The sequence below is a fragment of the Mastigoproctus giganteus genome, chromosome 5 (assembly GCF_048544385.1).
Source record: "Mastigoproctus giganteus isolate SK-2022 chromosome 5, ASM4854438v1, whole genome shotgun sequence".
In the NCBI taxonomy this organism is placed as follows: domain Eukaryota; kingdom Metazoa; phylum Arthropoda; class Arachnida; order Uropygi; family Thelyphonidae; genus Mastigoproctus; species Mastigoproctus giganteus.
In genome coordinates this window covers 106,043,438-106,064,548 of record NC_143579.1, presented here as the reverse complement: position 1 = coordinate 106,064,548, position 21,111 = coordinate 106,043,438, and the positions used below count along the sequence as shown (strand labels likewise).

Below are 21,111 nucleotides of genomic sequence, written 5' to 3'. Positions count from 1 at the left end.
AATGAGCGCAAAGACAACAAGCGCGAAAAAGCGGGAAATGCAAGTTAAAAAAAAAAATTTACAACCACTATATAAGACGCAATTTTTCGAAAAAAGGTGCGTCTTATACATGGGGAAATACGGTAATTAACAGGATTTTGAGACTTTTAATGAGGACAAACTTTTGGAATGACTTGAACAGGAGAGGGCAATTTTTGTTGAAATATAAAATACTTTATCCAGTTCAAAAACTGAAGTTAAATTTAATCTTGAAAAATGTTAACACTATTTTTGAAGAGTCGAATCTGCAAAGAAATGTCTCATAATTTAAGGAACCCAAAAGCAATTGTTTTCACTCACCCTAGAGTACTAAATATATTTGGAGATAGGCATACAATGAATATAATAAACAACTTGTTGGCTGGTGTGGATTTCAGGCTCAGGAGAAGTTATTCTAGCTCCAAATTAAAATTCTTAATAAGAAAATTTTTGATACTCAATGATACAGTAGATTAGAATTACTATGCAGATAAATTGCTATCTCTGTTTGCAGTGCGGAATGTGTGTTGTGATTTCATTATCTTTTCTGTTAGATAACAAATTTGTAAATGAAGAATTACAACTTGTCAAGAAATTCACTTTTCCTAACAAGTTCATTTATTGTAAACAAATTCTCTTGATAAAAATAAAAATAAAAAAATTGTATTATTATTATTATTATTAGCCATATGGTGCAAGGAAGCCCAAGGCTTATGCTGCACCAGGCAAAAAAAAAATTTCTGAACTACCCCGAGAGAGAGAGAGAGAAATAAAAGGGAATCACCAAGGAAGATATTTCCCAATATGTATATAAATATTAATTTAATGATCATTACTTTACATTTATCTAACAATATTGAAATGTACAGAAACCCGTAAGTTTCTCTACATTTGTCTTATTTTATTGTAGCCGTTTTTAATCATAATGTATTTGATCACTTACGAGTTAATTAATTCTTCCACAACTGGGAGATGAGAGTACGTCCATAAACCGAAAACCGATACGCAAATTTTAAGTCCGAGAAGCACTGCTCTGTTTCAAGTGATTGTACCTTTTCTACATAGCATGGACTTAATTTTGATGCATGCGTTATTGAAAACGAGATTGTCACTTCCTCCCATTTTTATTGCAATCTGACAAAGATAATAGATGATGAAACGGTCGATGGTTCCATTATTCAGTGCTGCTCGTCCTGTTTCTAAATTTCCCATGTTTCTGCTCTCGAATGAGTCCTATAATTGTCAAATTTGCTGCTTAGGAACCCAAATTCCCTGGGACTGTGGTGAAAGGATAATAAACACATACATTGGTTGATGTTGAAGCTGTGGAAATCCATGGCAATACTAGATCTTGCAGAAGTTGCATGTCCTTGGCATAAGCTTGTTCACTGTTATGCACAAAGTGCATAACAGTTCAAACTGATATGAACATTCTGGGTTCCATAAGTTGTCGTACCTGTTTTGATATATGGCATCGAGGTGTCCGCGGTTCTTTTACTGTTAACAATCCATAACAGAAATGCGAGTGTGGGGGAATTTCTACAGGGCCGATGCTTCATTGAACTAAACTTGGAGATATAAACAAGTCATGAACTCTACACAAAATCAGCAGTGTTTCTAACAGGGTTAAGTGGCAAAGCAATTAAACCTATGAAACAGTGTTTTATCTTTGTAACCGCCTGTATCCTTTGGTTGGCTTGCTATTTGCTGGAGAAAAAACTAGTGTTACTGAGAGAGAAAGCCATACAACCCTCACCTGAAACAGACTACACCTCAACTATGTTTTGAAAAATAAATAAATAAATAAATAAGCCTATAAAAATTGTTTGCGTCCTTTGCAGGATTCTAACTCAGGCATTTTCCGTCCGACTCCCCAAAAACAAGGGAGAACAGGATGGAATCGGTGATTATAATCACTGCGACTGGTGTGGGAGGACTACAAATATAACTGCTATGTAACACGCTAGCTTTAAATAAAGGCGAAAAATATTCTGTAACACAATTACTGATGCATATGAACTCGCTCTCTTTCTCTCTTTGTAGAATTGGTTGTGTATACGAGGTGTGGAAATAAAGTTCCCGGAATGGGAAAATAAAAAGAACACACATAGTGAAGGAGATCAAAAATTGTTTGCTTTATTCAAAGTAATTAAAACCTGATTGAATGCAATTATTACACGTTCTAAAAAATTTTAAAGAGTCAGCAAAGGCGTCCAAGGAGATGGTGTTCAATTCGGAAATTTCGTTTTTCTTTGGCTTCAACATACTCCTATTCCTTTGAGGGCAGTTTTCATCTTGGGAAAGAGGAAGAAGTCCGCTGGTGATAGATTGGGTGGGTAGGTTGGATGGTTAATCTATACGATGACATATTTCCTCAGAAATGTCTCTTCAACAAGTGCAGAATGGACAGAGGCATTTTTGTGCAACAAGAACCACCTGCCTTTTCTCTCGAAATTGCGGCCCCACCCACCCGGGAAATGATGTTTGATAGTATTTGAAGCACCTGTGTGTAGAACGCAGCATTGATTCTCTTCCATTCAGGTGCACATTCTTGTGAATCACACCCTGTTATCAAAAAACATGATCAGCATTGCCTCGATTTTGGACTTCTATAAACAAAACGTTTTGGGCTTGGTAATTATTTTGAATTCCGCTGCATGCTCTGACGCTTCGTTTCTGGATCGTACTGAAGCACAACACTCAACTCTCATGTCCAGTAACAATACAGCCTGGGAAATTAGAACTGCCTTGACAAGGATGGATGAAGCCTTCGCTTGATAACACTCTTCGTTGTCTCTGTTCATCCGTGAGGCTGTGCGGCACAAGTTTTGCACAGACCTTTGTTTTTCCTAAATCTTCATGCAGAATTTGACGAATCTTCTCCTTATTCATATCCAAGTCATCAGCCATCATTCTGAGAGTAAACGGACGATAGCTTGCCACAGTTTATCGAGCTTTAGCAACTCTGTCCTCATTTCTAGAGGTCGACTGGTGCCCACCTCTGGGGTCATCGTGAACATCCTTAGGTCCGTCTTTGAATCGCTTATACCATTTAAACACACTCGGATTATGTAATGTTTCATCATCATAAACAGTTTTCAATTTTTCATACGTTTCTGTTGAGATTTTTCCAGTTTAAAACAAAATTTGATATTCGTTCTTTGCTCTGTTTTTTTTTTTATTATCGTATGATGTGAGCAATACACGAAGGAACCCATTATTTCCTGCTTCCTTTTGCTCCATTGCGAAATCGGAATGCTAACACTACTATGAAACTGGTTTTTACTTGTAACTTGTCAGCCTACTGTACGATCTCCGTATCACCATCTGTTGGAGGAAGACTGAACTACAACATACTGTAACCACTTCCGTTTATTTTCAAACTCAACGAACGTGACCGCAACAGCACCAGTCCGGGATTTTTTTATTGTCACACCTCGTGTATCCGCTTCTTCTTAAAGTAATGTGATTTTGTCATTGCGCAATCGTAATGAACGATAGAGGCAGTAATACTTCTGTTTGCTTTTTATGGATTTCCTCCCCCACTTGTGTGAATAGTAACTTTTCTAAATACCCGTTTATGTGCCCACTTTTTATTATTATTAGCTATATGGCGCAAGGAAGCCCAGGCTTATGCTGCACCAGCTGAAAAAAAAAAAAAAAAAAAAAATTCCCGAGTTACCTCGAGAGAGAGAGTGAAGTAGAAAGGAATCACCAAGAAAGAGAAGAATGATGATATCCAGCTCAGGACCTGGGTGTGCCAAGCCAAGCTCATACTCACCAGATATGAGCCCTTGGGGTTGTTAATCCTCATATAGAAAGAAGCTTATTGCATGTATTCCTCTACTGCAAGTACAAGGAACGATAGATTCCTTTAGGACAATAAAGATTTATATTTAATTTTATTTCTTAAAGTAGATTTATTTTAAATATGAGTTTGAGTGAATTGTGGTTCAAGTACGCTTGATTGCTAAATACGATTCACGATTGTATTCAGTGTCGAAGTGATTAATTGTAAACTCCTTTGGTACAGTAGTCTTGGCGGAGTATTAGACAGATTTTTTTTTTTTTTTTTTTTTTAATTATTATTACTGTCTTCAAATTCTTGAGGACAATAAAGAAGATTAATTTATTTGAAAACTATTTAGGTTGCCTAGGAACAAAGTCGGAACCTGCCATCATATTTTGGGGAAGGGTTTCAGCATGTGAGTTAATTTATGGAAGCATACCATACAAGAACATGGTTTTGGAATAATTTGTTAGGAGAAGAGGGTAATTAGCCTAAATTCCTTTTCCCATACACACTGAATTGCCTTGTTCATGAACCGAATGCAACTAGTGAACTGCTATTAGTCTCCTGAATAGAAGCCTTAAAAAACTGTCGGTTACTTTTCAAATTCTCTCTCCTCTCCCGCCTTTTTTTTTTCTACTTATGTTGTTAGTTTATCCAGAAATTCAATCTACCGATAAATAAATTTAAAAAAGTTTGAACAATTTATTTAAATATCATAAATAACATCAATTAAATTTATATCAACATTAATAAAGTAATTGGGCATTCAATTGCCTTCAAGAGGTGTATTGGACATATTCGCTGTAATGCCGAGTGGGCGAAAGCTAGGGTATAGTGCACACGTTTAAGTTTTCCCCAATTACAAATCCCGTAACTACTAAATAATACTGTGATGCTCTTGTATTCTCTATATCTTGTAAATTCTCTGTCGCACAATATAAACATAAAGTAGATTCGTTTTATTTAGTTTCCAGTAAAGTGACATATGGTTTCTCTGTACTTACTATTTCCTCCCTCTTCCCCCCCATTATTATAAAAGATGGCGCAATGTTAATTTTTCATTCTCTTTTATAATAATTTAATTCTAAGTATTTAATATTTTAGACCAAGAGTTTTAAAGATTTTAAACCGTAAAAAAAATAATAAATAAATAAATAATAAAAATTGGCTCAAACAAAACTTGAGATTTTACCTTGAATGAGGGTTGTTAAAATCGTCTATACCGTGGCGCCATCTGTTGCACTTAGAATAAATGACAAATAACGACTGTACATGTAGGTGAATTTTGTGTTCCAACTATGGCATAGCATGTACAGCAGCGCACCGAAACACTTTTCCGCTTCATCATACGCATCAGAAATGTTCAAGAGATAGCTCGTCTAAACTGACAACTTGGCCATCGCCTAGGATGCCAAGTTAGAGGGGTCACCAGCCATATAGTTAAATTAGGCAATCGCCTAGGGATCCAACTTCGAGGAAATACATCAAGTTTAAAAATATAGCTATAAAATAAAAAAAGGACAAAAATACAAATATAATAAAAATGTTATCATTTAAATTCCCATGCAGGTGCAGAGGAAATAACACTTTCTGTGCATTTCTAAGATTTCGTCAATTGTCCAAATCTTTTATTTAGTGCAAAAATAAATGCAATATTAAACGAAGTTCTTTTTTAACTTTCAACGTGGAATCAAGGCGACCCACTCCGCAATTTTGAAAAGCAATAATTCGGCCACTCAGAAAAATATTACGCGCGTCCTAAAAATCTCCTTGTGCATTTGACCTTAGGGTTTAAAAAGTACCGGTTCTATAGTTTGCCAAGAATAGTTATTGATGGCCATTGCTCTCCATGGACTAACGATACTGATGTATGCCTGTCAACTTTAATGTCTAAGCTTGCTGATGATGCAATGGTAAATAGGGTTTATAAAGAAAAGAAATCAGGATATGCTACTACCAAAAAAAACTGGATAAATAATGTAGAATAACAGAAATGGTAATTGAGATTTCAACATTAATAACGTTCATGAAGCAGTGCAAACAAGCTACTCGAACAGCCAATGGATGGGCAGTGATTGCATAAAGTGGAACTAACTGTACCATAAGCAATGGAACTAACTGTACCTTGAAATGAAATGAAAGTCAGGTGTGCTTGTCTTCCTCATCATTGGATGGGACAGGAGGACATGGTCTGATAGTGAAAGCAGCTCAAGGATCAAGATTGAAAAATAGTGATGAGGTGCGTTTAGCAGTAACTAAAGAGCTTAAAAGCAGCTTAAAGAAAATTAGGATAAGGAGGTTTCGGAAGATTAGGGATAATGGTGTGGTATTGGAAATGCAAACAGAAAAGGAGCTACAAGAGGTAAAGGAATGCGAGAGCATTAAACGATTGGGCGTGATTCTCTCGAATCCAAAAGAGCCAGGGCCAAAAATAATATTGTATGATGTGGAGAAAACGATCAACAAGGATGACCTGTTAGAAGACTTATACAACAAAAATTTACTAAATATGAATATCTCTAGGGAGGAAGTGAAGATGGAGATTTTTGTCCGTTTTTGTAGTATTAATAAAGCAAAAACAGGAAATAATTGGGTCCTCCAGGTGTCAAGGCGTATTAGAAGTCATTTGTTACTGTATGGTAGGATTTTCATTGGCTTCATGTCGTATAAGTTCAATGACTTTCATTTAGTTACTTTGTGCTACAATTGTCAGGGATTTGGTCATACAGCCAGAACATGTTATCGCACAGACCCTGTCTGCAGTCACTGTGCAGGTTTAGGACACTCCTACACATTCTGTACTCATCAGCGAGAACAACCGATCTGTTCCAATTGTAAGGCAACAAATCGAGCTGCAAATAATTCTGTAAGGAGTAAACAGTGTCCAGAATACTTGAATGCACTTAAGCTGGTCAAAGAAAGAGCACGGAAATTTGATAACGTTAATGGCAGATGATAATCACTTAATTCTTAATCAGTACAATACAAAATCTAATGGTAACCTACGTATATTACAGATTAATGCTCAGAGATCAAAATCGGTGGCTGATGAAGTTAGACTAGTGTGCAGCAGAGAGAATATTGATATAGCCTGCATACAGGAACCATACTTAGTGAAAGGTCGGCCTACAGGATATCCACTTTCAGCACGTGTACTCTGTGTAGATGAACCAGACTTAAGAGCTGCAATTGTAGTGTTTAATAAGGACATAGTTATTACTGTTATAAATTCGTTGTGCTCTTCACAGATGGTGTGCATAGGGGTAGAGTTAGATCTTGCATCATTCTATCTATGTTGTATGTATTGTCATCCTTCAACAAACATTAATTTCTACTCAGGTACATGGAACTGGTTCAAAATCGCTTGGGTAGTAATTCAGTAATATTTGCGATGGATTCTAATGCAAGATCAGCATCGCGGTTTGGTAGTATTACAAATGATCTTGGTCATCAACTAGATTAAATCTTGGCTTGTTGTGGATTGTTTATACAAAATCTACCAAGTTCAGATAGTACTTTCTTCACTGTTAATGGAGAATCAAATATTGACTTGACAATCTGTAATGTAAGGGCAACTGGTATCGTGGACGATTGGCGATTAAGAGCAGACTGGGTCTGCTCTGATCATCGGGCCATTGTATTTTCTGTCAGGGACATAACAGCTCCGTCTCAGGAACAGTTACGACGATTTGCTATCGAAAATGCAAAGTGGAATAGGTTTGACGAATATATTCATGTCGACTTGAGAATCTGGGTATTTGGACATTCAGTCAGATGTCTGGAGAGAATACAGTGGAGTTACTTCAGCGCTCTCTCTTTGAGGCTTCCAGCACATCTATGAAGCAAAAGAACTGTAATAGGATTCCAGTTAAATGGTGGTCTGGTGAGTTAAGCCAACTTCGGAAGCAAATTCATAAAGCGCGGAAAAGGTACCAAAGAAGTAAGCGTAACAATGGGGAGGAGGGAGTATCAGAGGATACGGAGTGCATACGTGCGTATGATATCTAAATCAAAATTAACTGCCTGGAGAACGTTGGTTAGAACAGTGGGCAATGAGAACCCATGGGGAATTGTATATAAGCTATGTATTGGCTAAAATATATAATGGAGATACAGCATACTCTATTGGAGGTGTTGACCAGGAAAGTACGAATTGGGGAGAAAGTATGTCTGCGATTTTGGATCATCTGATTGGAGATACTATCTCTGAGCAAGACGATGAGGAACAGATGTTGATGAAAAGGCTTAACATGCTTACTCTGGGGTACATGATGAGGATCCCTTTAGCCTGATTAAACTCTGTGATGCAGTACAACGCATAAGGAACAATAAATGCCCAGGGATGGACCTCATTGTAGGAGAGGTCATTAAACGGACTCATCGACTGATACCAGGGATCCTTCTTGAAGCTTTTAATAGCTGCCTGCGTGACGGGCCTTTCCATCACCATGGAAGGATGCCCTATTAAAGCTGATACTGAAGGGACCATCTAGGCCAAAGAATGATCCACGATCTTATCGACCTATTGCCCTCCTCCCTGGATTAGGAAAGGTGTTTGACAGAAGGCTGGCGAGACGGATTACTGAATACTGAAAACAACTTAGGCTGGTCTGGAAGACAATATGGTTTTACTCCAGGTCGTGGAACAGAAGATGCGCTTCAGGCATTGCGAAACTGTATATTAGACTCGAACAATAAGTATGTCCTTGGAATCTTTATTGATTTTGAGGGAGCTTTTGACTCTATTCAGTGGAGCAGCGTTCTTATGATGTTGAGACTTGTAGGCTGCTCAACTAAGATCTTTAGGGTGGTAAAGGACTACTTCACGCACCGTACAGTGACTGTTAAGTCGTCGGTTGATTCTATTGTACGAGAGGTGACCAGGGAATGCCCACAAGAATCGGTTTTTGGGCCACTAATGTGGAACCTAGTTTTGGAGGACTGGTTGCGTAAGGACTTCGAGCATACAGAGATGGTCGCATATGCCGATAATCTTGTGTTGCTTATTGAAGGAAATACACGGATGCAACTAGAAACCAGGTCACAGCAGATTTTGTTTGAACTTAATAACTGGTGTAGGTTACATAAACTGACTGTATCAGGAACCAAAACAAGGACAATGATTCTTTAAGGATCAATTTTCGAGTAGAAGATCCCCGGTTGTTAGAATGAATGGGTCGAGCCTAAAATCGGCAAGGCAATTAAAATATCTAGGCATTATGTTTGACGGATCTTTGACTTTCAACTCACATGTTACTTATCTATCAGAAAAGGTGAGGAAATTTATTGGGATGATTACTCGAATCACTAGAGTTGGCTGGGGAATAAAAGGTAAGGCACTGAACTTGCTATATGAATGTGTATTTATTCCCATGGTAACGTATGGTGCACCAATTTGGTTTGAACGTGTAGGTGGAAAAGTATTTACTAGAAAGCTCAGTTCGATTAAAAGAGTAATGCTCCTTAGGATGTGCATGGCATACAGAACTGTGTCGACCCCAGCTTTGCAGATTGTGACTGGAAAATTGCCTATTAATCTGCATTTATTGTATTGTGCAGTGGCTTACTTCATCCACCGTGGCATTCCCTGTTCTTTTCTGAATATACAGGTGGATATTTTGGCAGATCCCAGGAAGGAAAGGACAAGAGTCTGGGATGCTTTGGTAAAAGTCTGGCAAGAGCGTTGGAGTGTTTGTGATAAAGGGCAGATTACACAAAAAATTTTCCCAGATTTAAAAAATGCAGCCTCGATAAAATTCAAATGGTTTGCCCCAAACTTACAAGTTATGTTCTTATTAACTGGTCATGGTTCGATTAATGCAAAGTTGCATGATTTAGGAATTAATGAAAGATATAGTTGCCATTGTGGCAAAAGAGAATCACGGGAACATATTATATACAACTGTTGGGAGTACTCCGATCTATGAATTGAATTGGTATCTTGGGTTAGTAATCTCAATCTTATGGCAGAAGGCTGCGAGACAATTCTAGTTGATAAACAGGAGAACTTCTTGGCTTTCCAAGCCTTTGCAACTGCAATATTTCTTAGGCGGAAGACTCTTCTGCATCTGGAAGCCTTGGATTTGTAATGCGGTATGGTGTATGCCGAATTACCTAGAATTCTATGAAATCGTGGAGGCTTGAGTCTGCTATATCCACTGCAACTCCAGCTCCTTGTGCTCAATTACCTAAAGTTCTGTGAACTCGTGGAGGCGTGAGTCTGCTATATCCACTGCAACTCCAGCTCCTGGCGCTGGTATTTCTCTTCTCGGCAGCTCCTAGCGCTGCTGGCTTTCCAACAGACTGTGAACAGATGCAGATTTTTCCAATGAAGTTTGGACTTTGTCTGAAATTTAATTATATGTATATTTTATTTTTTATGTAATTTGATTATTTTTCAATTTGTTCATATCAATCTTTTTTGGTCATGGCAAGTTTTTCCCTTTCTTGTACTTGGGCAAACAGGAGAGGGAGTATATAAGAGTACTGCTAAATTATGTGTAACTGACAGCGGGGTTGCCATTGGTTGGCTGGGACCGCTTTAAGTAATAAATATCAATGTACCTTGAGTACAGTTAGTTCTGCGATAAACCACATTTTTGCAACCCGAATTTGCTCCAACGCGACTGATATACAGTATTAGGAAACAATGCGAGTATAACGCGATTTTCGCGTTGGCTCATGCGCGATTCCATCTGCGAGTAACACCAGATGAACACAAAACCCGGCACCAAGCTGAACGTAGCGTCCTACGCAGCAATTTATACAAGTTTACGAAGCTTAAAAAATGTCAAATATGCGTGAGAGCTATATTTCCTATTCACTGTAGTTGTATTGGTCGGAGACACACGTCTTTGGCTGTATTCCCAAGATAACAGGTGATATTGTAGACAGGCTCACATTTTTCTGTTCGAACAGAAATTTCGTGAAGTGGGATAGCATGAGCGGAGGAGCGCATTTCTGGAGGTCCCTACCACAAAACAATAAAAACACTTTGCAATTCCCGGTTTATTAGGCTTTTCTATTAGTGCAATCTAATTATAAAACGGGTATCAAACTCGATCTTTTTGCATTTGCGATAATACCAATAACTGGAATTCCTTGAGTTTTTACGTTATTATAGTGAAATGTGTTTTCCCCTTGAACGAAATCTTCAGTCATGTAAAAGACATAAATAAATTTTCAGAATCTTCTCTTCATTCCTATTTTTTTAAGTTTCGTGAACTTGTTACTCCGTATCTCACTTGTGAAATTCGTGTGTGCCGTGTTCGTCTTTATTGATTCGTCTTATCTTTTTTACTATTTTAAATTTTACAATAAAAAAATGTCAATGAACAGAAATATCAATTAGTCTGTATATACAGTATTACAGTGCTACATTAACTGTAATACAGTAGACTCTCGATTTTCCGGGATAGATGGTAAAAAATAAATCCCGGATAATCGATTTCCCGGTTAATCCAAAAATACGAAAGTCCCCGACATACGTTCCACGACTTCTTACTTCGTCGAGTTTTACGTAACTCGGGAATGACTAATAACATATTACTGCTATATTATTATTGACAAATCTGAATTCTGCGCGATACTTGTTAATGTTTGGCCATTTTGATATATCCTTATTATAATGATTCCTTAGAGATTTAACAGATGCACCGTTTTCAAACTTTTGAATAATTTCAAGTTTTTGTTTAACTGAAAATGCAACTCTTTTGCGTTTACCCATCATTTTCGCGATTCTAAACAAAAAAAAAAAAAAAATTTACTATAAAAAAAATTCCGACATCCCTAACATACATAACGAAGCAAAATTTATCCTTTTGCGCTACAAAGGAACATACCAATCGACGCGACGCACTAAAACAAACTAAACCTTTGGCCTCTTTTTTTTTTTTTTTTTTTTGAGCTGCGGGTATGAAGACAGCGGGGATTGATTGCAAGATAATAGGCACACTAATCTCCCAATGACGACTTATAAAGCCGCTTGTCGCTTATTTACAACTTGCAAAATATCTGTTTAGAAGAATTCCTCGCCATGGATCTGAGTGGTGAGGAGGCCCAGGCCTATGCAGATGACTTGGTCTTGACATCGAGGCTGACAGCAGATTCTCCCTAGAAATGCAAGAAAATGATGCCCTGCAAAAGTTGCTAGATTGGACGAAGCTACACTTGCTCAAACTAGCACCCGACAAGACAAAATCGGTGCTGCTAAAAGGTACGCTAGACTTAAGGAGACCACCACAAATAAAGGTTGAGAACAAAACAGTTAAACTGTGCGAACAGATTAAATACCTAGGAATAATCCTGGACAGAAAATTAAATTTCAAGCCACACCTAAAATATATTAAACAAAAGATAAGAAGGTACGCGGCCCTCGTCGCTAGAGTCACTCGCAGGGACTGGGGACTCAGACGTACTACCCTGTCTCTGTACTACAAAGCTCTCTTCATCCATGCCATCACATATGGCTCCCCTGTCTGGTACGCGAGGGCGGGACTAGAAGTGAATAAACGGATCCACCAAACCATTCAGAGGACCATCCTCCTTACCATGTCGAGAGCCACTAGAACGACTAGCACGGCTGCCCTCCAAGTCCTGGTAGGAGTTCTGCCCCTGGATCTCAAAGCTACCCGCTGTGGTCTGCTCTACCATCTTGCCAGAAACACATCGGCTACAATGTATAACCTCACCACTGACATCACTAATGACCACAACTATGAGAAGAGAAGAATCACCGACCACCTCGTCCAGATTTGGCAGAGGAGATGGAGCAACACCTTTTTCTGTGTTGCTCCATCTCCTCTGCCAAATCAATGCAGTGACCAGAAGATTCCTCCCCACTGTCACCAAGCTGAACCCTAAGTCGCCAGCGTGGTTTCTCCCTGGTCGAAATACCACCTTCCTCCTTACAGGACATGGCCCGTTTAAAGCTAAACTTCACCAACTTGGCATCATAAATAACGCGGACTGTCCCTGTGGCAACCCGGAGTCCTGGAGACACTTAATGTTTGAGTGCGATTTGTATGACGACCTCCGACTACGCCTAATAACGGCAATCCAATATATCCCAGACAACCAAGAACCCAGACTGTTAGACACTCAAGAGGACTACAAGGCAATCAGTCAATATGCCCGGGATCTATATTCTAAAAGGAAAACAATGATAGAAATACACCAAAGGCAACCCGACTAGAAAGAATGCAGGAGGTCAAACAAGTAAGAAAAAAAAAAAAAAAAAAACTCACCATACCACAGAAAGACAAGACTTTAGGATGATTTGGATGGCCTACCGGCGACCCAAAACTGCAGGCAAATTAAAGGTATGTGATTCCTTGATGGGCACCTGGAAATATCGGCAGACATCAGAGTGCTTCAGACACCAGTTTGAGAATCACTACGTCAGGACGTATGTAGTATGAGAAAAAATGAGAATAAATTAGACGTAGATTTGGATGAACTCAGAACTGGATGGCTGGATAGATTTGAGTTACTATTCTACGTGCTACAATGTCAACTTATATCTTAATTTCAGCTAACATTAAATTCCTAAAATTCGGTGCAATCCAACACACTCGTATTATTCAATTGAACCTGCACTGTAAAGCCCCTGGTGGATGTGCCAGGGGCTTTACAGTGCATTGATTGCAGTGATAGATTGTTGTATACTCTTTAGTAATACAAAGATCATTAATTTATGAATTGATGTATTCAATGGTATATATATATATATATATATATATGCATCGATAGCTTCTGTGACTGCGACTTTCAAATTATTCCATAATTCTCCAATATTCATCTCCGCGTTGTATTCCTAATTAACAGAGACCATATAGTGTTTCAGGCTTTCACAGTCTCCTTTCCTGAAACTGAAACCTCCTGTCCTTACCTTCACTGTACTTAATGTTCCTGTAGTGTCGCCCTGTAATACTATGCGGGATATCGAGTGATGATCAGATCCAAAATATTCTTGCTCCTAGTACTTTCCCCCTTGACATGCTAATACAGATAACAATTATCTGGTGGATTTAAAAATTATGTTGTCCATGGCAAAATTTCCTTCCCAATTGCTTCAATCAATAAGCGGCAGATTGAAATCTTTCATAACAAGGCACCCGCAACTAAAATAATTATAATTAGATTACTATTCAAAAGCCTGTAACTTTTCCATAGAAGCTGCAGGCTTTTATAGTTAATCGACATAGATAACAAACATTATAGTCATGTTTTTTAAATGAATATAAATTTAGTTATTCTGATGTTTTACTTTAACTGCATTCTGTGTTTGTGGCTAAGGTCACAATTGTCATATCTCATGGACGCCATTGGTAACAGCATTTGGACACTTTTCTAAATGATAGAAGTCAGACAATGAGTAGAGAGAGATAAAAAGAATTTAACAATATCCTCCGCGAATATTAACCAGTGAATATTAAATTGTTTAAACAGGGTGAACGTCATTGAAATGCATAACTAATAAAGAGTAATGGTCCCATGGCTGATCCCGGAGGAATTCCTGAGTGGTGTTTACAATGAGCCTTCTACAATTACTATTTCTGGAGTGGGTTCTTAGAATAAGCACACTAGGAACTGATTAGACCAGAGAAACGCCAATGAATTTCCTGTTGGAGTCCTTCTCCGTGAAACCCAAGCTTCGTATTTTTGAATTTATGAAGAAATCCTGATAAAAAGGTATAAATTTATTACGGCATTTAGGAATTTTTCAAGAATCGACTGTTTTCGGTATAGTGTACTGCTTCCCATGGTTTATTGTGTATTATATGAACACACATTACAAATATGCGTTCACAGGCCGATTTTCATACTGTGGAGATTGAAAAACCCAACGCCGATGTATTAGCTTATAAAGGATTCTATGAATAAATTAAAAATAAAAACTAGAAGATCTCGATCACACAGTTCTTGAAGCCAATTTCTTCCCCTACTGCATCAAGCTCCATTTTGTGTACTTTTTCTCTATCTAACTGAGTCCTTCCATAAATTATTCAACAAATCCTTCCCCCATTCATCTCCCAGAGTGTCGAGCCTCATACGGTCTCTCACTCGGACTATTAATAGTTTAAACACTTGCATATATTTTAATACGTATAATTTAAATTACTAATTTTTCCTGTTTTTATCGTTTAAAAATAGTTTCTGTATTTTCTAACTTGCTTGTAACCCAATCCATCCTCCCCCCCTCCCTTTTCATTATTTTAAGTTTCTGTAATTTCCTATTTTGGCGATCTTGAGGATTTATCGGCCCCTAACTTCTCACCATCGGTAAGAGACACTTAGTTTAAAAATAAATAAATAAATAAAATAAATTGAGGGCTTCAAAAACATTTGTTCTCTCTTGCAACTACCAAACCGTTTCTAATAAGTACACGAGGCAACTAAGGCGACAGTAATCGTGTCTGTAAACTGAGTGTATTTCATAGTTATTTGATAGTATTGCAGGGTGAAAAACTCCAGTTTCCGAGAAAACAAAAGGATGTAGGCCTTGCTCCAGTACGACTAACTCTGCCACGGTGTCAAAAAGCCAATAAAAGTTTCTCCCGTCCTGACAGGAAATATTTCTCATCTTCAATCAGCAATTAGAATGGAAACCAGACCCGTTCCATACGGTATGAGGGAGACCAGCGACGCTATCTATTCGATACTGAGAGAGCATTAGAGGACTGAATCAGCAAGTATCGGCTTACAAAGTATTATCGAAACCCAAATATTTGTAGTACGTTACATACAGTTAAACTTGTATTACGTTTGAATGGCATGTTGCACAAGTTATCTTTATTATCTTAAACTAGGTTAAGCAGCGTTTCAGAGAAAAATAAAACGTTTGATTCGCTAGGTTACTGGATTTTCAAGGAAATAAAATCATATCCTCAGATTATTTTAGGAAGGATGACCTCCCTCCTCAAAAATAAGCGTTCTCTGTTTTCAGGATCTGTTCTTAATTCCCTAGCTATCAAGAACCGGATAAAGTGGTAAATAATAGAATGTGCAGAACACAAAGAAGTACATCGAATGGTGAGAGCGACGATTTGTGGCTAGAGTAAAACAAAGTACAAATACTTAAAATATTATACATTTTTATTATAAAATGAAGACACGTATATCCCATTTAAATTATTGTTAGCAAAAACTGTCATTACCGTGGTGTCATGATTTCTAAGGTCCTCTCATAACATTTGCTGCACTCCAGACAGTTCATTATTTAAGAAACGTTTTGACTAACAGTGCACCCAGAATTTGCTTTGCTGTCCTGCGATTGTAAACACATCAGCCAGACGTCCAGTTCTGTCGTTGTGGCGCCCCATCCGACTTCCGCGGCACGAGACATGGACTAAAGTCATGAGAAAGGGCTCCATTGTTTAGAGGGCGCTGTCAGCGGGTGATCGTGTCACTCGGCACCTTTGGTGTCTCAAGTTACTCCCCTGAACCACCGGTGGAGGTAGAACGGCCAAATCAGTTGTCCCTATTCCCCACTTTACTGTTACAGCGACAGGTTGGCGCCTCAACACGAAAAGCAAAAGTCTGTTAACCGAACACCCTTACACAAATGTCACCAGTGTGGAGCAACATTTAATTAGAAAAAGTCGTGGTTCGGCGAGAATTTTTAAGGCAGTAAATCCGGATAACGGTCTAGGGATCGAGAACTCTATACTCATCTTAAGATAAACATTTCGCTCATTATGATGGGGGTTAAGTGTCCATTTTTGTAAACAAAATCGTGTTTTTATTTGAACGCGACACTTATTGCACGATAAGTCAGTTAGTTGACAGAACAGATTTGTTGATAAAAGTAGGCGGTTAAAGCCCGTTCTCGATAACGATGGTCGCATTGTTGAAAGTCGATATGGTAGTTTCGAGATTCCAAACAGAAACAAATGTGTGGGGTGGGGGAGATCCAGAAGGGTATTAAGCAAATTCTCGACAGCAACTTTTACAAGGCTTCCATTGAAAAATATTTACAAAACAGAACACGCTCGTCAGGATAACAGAACAATAGGCAGTTGACGATGTGGGTGGAGATGAAGTTATCTGAGTGGTATAGACAAGAAGCAAGAAAACCCCTTGGTATCCTATCTATAATTCATCCAGCGTTTGTTTGTAGAGATAGGGAAGTCACAATCCCAATGTATAATGTAATTATAAAGTAAAACTTGGGAAACTGTGTCCTAATATGGAGACAGCAGCTAAAAGGCACAGAGTTTCTCGAAAAGGTTCAAAGATGGGCAACCCGCTTGGTGAGATTTGCATAAAGAGTCTCTCATGTGAAGAAATACTGTACTTCAAATGTGTGGACTGCAGAGCTCGGCAACTAGGCACTTTAGAGGGAACCTGATGGAGGTCTATAAGGTTCTGACTGGAGATAGTAAATGAATGAAGGCGAATTTTCAATGTCCAGCACTAGAGACCTCGAGTACGTAGTTCTGGAATCATGAGGAGGGAATCACATTTTGCTTTTTAAATTACATTTTATTTATATTTTATTTATTATTATAATTCTTTGTTTCTTGTTTATTATTATTATTCTTTATTTTTTATTTATTTTTATTTTATTTTGCTTATTTTTTTGGCTGGTGTAGAAAAATTTGCCTGTAGCTTTCTTGCGTTATGCTTCTAATGCTAATACTAACTGAAGTATCAACAGGAATATATCATCATTATTTATAAAATAAAATAATTTTTTTGGACTTTCAGTACATTTTAATATATGAGTCCCACCTGCATTTGAAAGCTTTCAGAACGGATGTTACACCATTCTTGTTGCAATGCCGTTGTGAATTCTGTGAATATAATATATAATAATATTATATATTATATAATATTAAAAATATAAATTTACATGATATTTATTACAGTAATATAATTCTAAAAATTACATTTCATAATACAAATTATATATATAATAATTTTATTCTTTATATAGAGGTACTGTACTAAGTAAACATCAATTATAGATGACCACAAAATTAAAAAGATACTGTACACCGTTTTATAATGAAATAAACATATAAATTAAAAAAATAATAATAAGTAACTTAAACCCAAATTACGTGGCACCCCTGGAATGTTGTCGCGGCACTCTAAGGTGTCGCGGCACCCCAGTTGAAAACCACTGGCCTACAGCATCCTGCTGGCATCCCCGCACTCTTCTTGGACAGACGCTGAATGTATATTGAGCATTTATGTCGAACATAATCTGTCTTCGCCTTTGTATCTTTGTATTTGTATCTTTTATATTACTCAATACAGTATAAATATTATATTGTTATGGTTATGTTTAGTCTCCTAGCGTTTGATTGCTGTCCAAGGGTGAATGTAACTTTTACTTTACCTGAATTAAATAAAATAAAAGAAATAAATGCGATTCTTCAACAGCCATGTGAATCTGAAGCTGAAAATAGTTGCGGATCTTCACAACAGAACTGGATTTACCCCTCTACGTCTGCTTCCCTAATTCTGACACTAATAAAAGAGACATCATTACTACATATGCCAATTTATGAAACATTAACACAAGAAATAGACAATATCTGAGGTGAGCTCAGATATTGATATCCTCTCCCAAAAAAAAATAAAAAGGTCTAAACCAGGTGTGTCAAACTCATTTCTGTCGCGGGCCAATTTGTGTGATGGTATGATTTTCGCGGGCGGCATAAAATTTTCTTAAATATTATATATTGATTCAGGATTCAGTAGCATAATCAGGATAATTAAAACTCATATGCAATTAACATTTAAATTTTTATTCAGATCTACAGAATACAAGTAATTTAGAATTTAGTATGTATAGTGAATAAATGGGAGTAAAGTGGCTGTTGATGAACTGGTAACCAAAGGAGCGAAAGGCAGCCAAAGTAACACACCTCTATTAGTTACAATTTATTAGGAAACGTTTCGGAAATTGCTACAAAGACTGATGATGGATTTTGTAACAATAACAATTTCCGAAACGTTTCCTAATAAATTAACTAATAGAGGTATGTTACTTTGGCTGCCTTGCGCTCCTTTGGTTTTAGTATATATAACTGTTATATTATTATTTTTATTTAAAAATTAAATATTCAAATATATTTATGAAAATAATTAATTTGTTTTCCCGGAAACCTGCCAGCGTTTACCCCCTACTAGTTTTTCAACATCAGGAGTCAAAGACTGGGAATATACAATTTTCAGTATGTCGGAAAGATCTGTCAATCTCGATCTATACGCCGTTTTATTTAATTTCATACGTGAAAATAATTGCTCGCATAAGTGTGTACTCCCAAAGTAGCGCGTAATTTGCACAGCAAACTTTTTAATTACCGGGTATTTATCACCTAAGTAAGAATAGACTTTTGGAATTCCTACTTCTCGACAATTGTCCTTCAAAAATGAATCATTTTGGAAATCAATCAATTCCAGTTGAATCAAAGTGGGAGCTTTTTCGATTTCAAATGAAAAAGGTCCAACAAAAAGAGAAAACATATCTTCTAACTCTTTAAAATCATTAAAACACTTATCGAATTCGTTTTTGATTTCCTCAATTTTGTCACAATATTGTGAGAAAGAGCAATTTTGATTTTGTGTTTTTAACTGCTCACAAGTAGGGAAATGGGTCAAAACGTCTTTTTTTAAATGATTTTTAAACAACGTTAGTTTTTGTACAAAACTTGCTATTGCGTCGTACATGTTCGTTATTAACTTATTTTTACCTTGCAATGAAATGTTAAGATTATTGAGGTGGCTTGTAATATCAATTAAAAATGCCAAATCCTTAATCCACAAAGGATTTTTTATAACTGATACATTTTCATTTTTCATTTCAAGAAAAACTGTTATTTCCTCCAAAAGCATATAAAATCTCTTTAAAACTTTGTGGCATGATAACCATCGAACTTCTGTATAATAAGGAAGATCGTCGAACTCAAATTCAATATCTTTAAGAAGAGGTTGAGTGCTCTCGCTCGAATAAAGTTGATTGTTTTTGTTACTGTTTTCAATACATCGTCCATTTTTAATATTTTTAAACACAGAACTTGTTGATGAATAAGGCAGTGGACAGCCATGGTTTTCGGTTTATCTGGGTACTCAGCTTGTAATTTTCTAATCAATTTTTACACCAATCCTCGATTTTCACCTGTCATTGATTTAGCACCGTCGGTTGTTACAGACACAAGTCTGTCAAGTGGAAGCTCACACTTTTCTAAAATGCTCCACACAGCCGCGCAAATATCTTCGCCAGTCGTAGTTCCAAGAAGAGGGATGACTTCCAACAATTCTTCGGTTATCCTCACGTTATTATCGCAACCACGAAAAAATACAGCAACTTGAGCAACATCTTGTATATCTGTACTTTCATCAATCGCAATTGAAAAGAACAAGACTTCTGTAGATATATCCTGTAGTTGTGAACTGATGTTATCTGCCATTTCGCTAATTCTCTCTACCACTATATCTTGATAATGAAATATCGCGAAATGATTGCACTTTTTTCAGGATAGACGGTTTCAGCTGCTTTTATTATACATTCTTTAATTAACGAACCATCCGTGAACGATTTTGAACGTTTTGATAACAAATAGCTTAGTAAAGAAATAAACTAAAAAGTTATTTAAAGATAATAATTTCAATTTTCATTCATTTGAAATTACTATTTATATTTTTAGTTCTTTCTAATCAAGGCTCCACCGATCCAGTCTTTTTTTTAAATTATTATCAATTAAAATGATTATTTTTATATTTATTACAGAGGTTTTTTAATCCTTATATTCTAGAATTATAAATACAGTAGGTACTTTTTAATTGTTTACTTTAACATTTTATTTTTGGGCATCGCGGGCCATAAAAATTTTGTCGCGGGCCGCCAGTTTGACACCCTTGGTCTAAACTAATATAAAAGTTGAAAGCCATACAATCAAAAACTGATGATAAAAAAAGAAAGTGGTTGAAAAAAAAAAAAAAAATACCGCCACTCAACCACAAATAATGCATGGTTTTGTATTTATTGTAATGAACTATACTAAAATCCTCCCTCACAGCCTTTGATTCAATTTTTCAAATACCTAGAATGGTGCCATGATCATGTTCCAGTGTCCAATCTACCAGCAGATGCTACCTTTGCGATTTTTGATAGATATAATCTACACATAGGTATAAATTTAACAAAATGGTAATATTTTTCATATACTGTATTTAAGAAACCGTCCAAACCTACTCGACCAGAGGGCAAAGTGTGGCCAGATGTATACCCTGTTCTTATATACAGTATATATATTTTTTATTTTATTTTTGCTGTTCTTATGACG

General features: G+C 37.0%; 1 protein-coding gene across 1 annotated transcript; it reads right to left on the bottom strand.

The window, feature by feature from the left end:
• Positions 1 to 19,920: 19,920 nt before the first annotated feature.
• Positions 19,921 to 20,235, bottom strand: LOC150085615 (general transcription factor II-I repeat domain-containing protein 2B-like). Its single transcript, XM_090374618.1, has one exon. It carries the CDS (start codon positions 20,233 to 20,235, stop codon positions 19,921 to 19,923), a length of 315 nt encoding a protein of 104 aa, XP_090230744.1.
• Between the last annotated feature and the right edge of the window lie 876 nt (positions 20,236 to 21,111).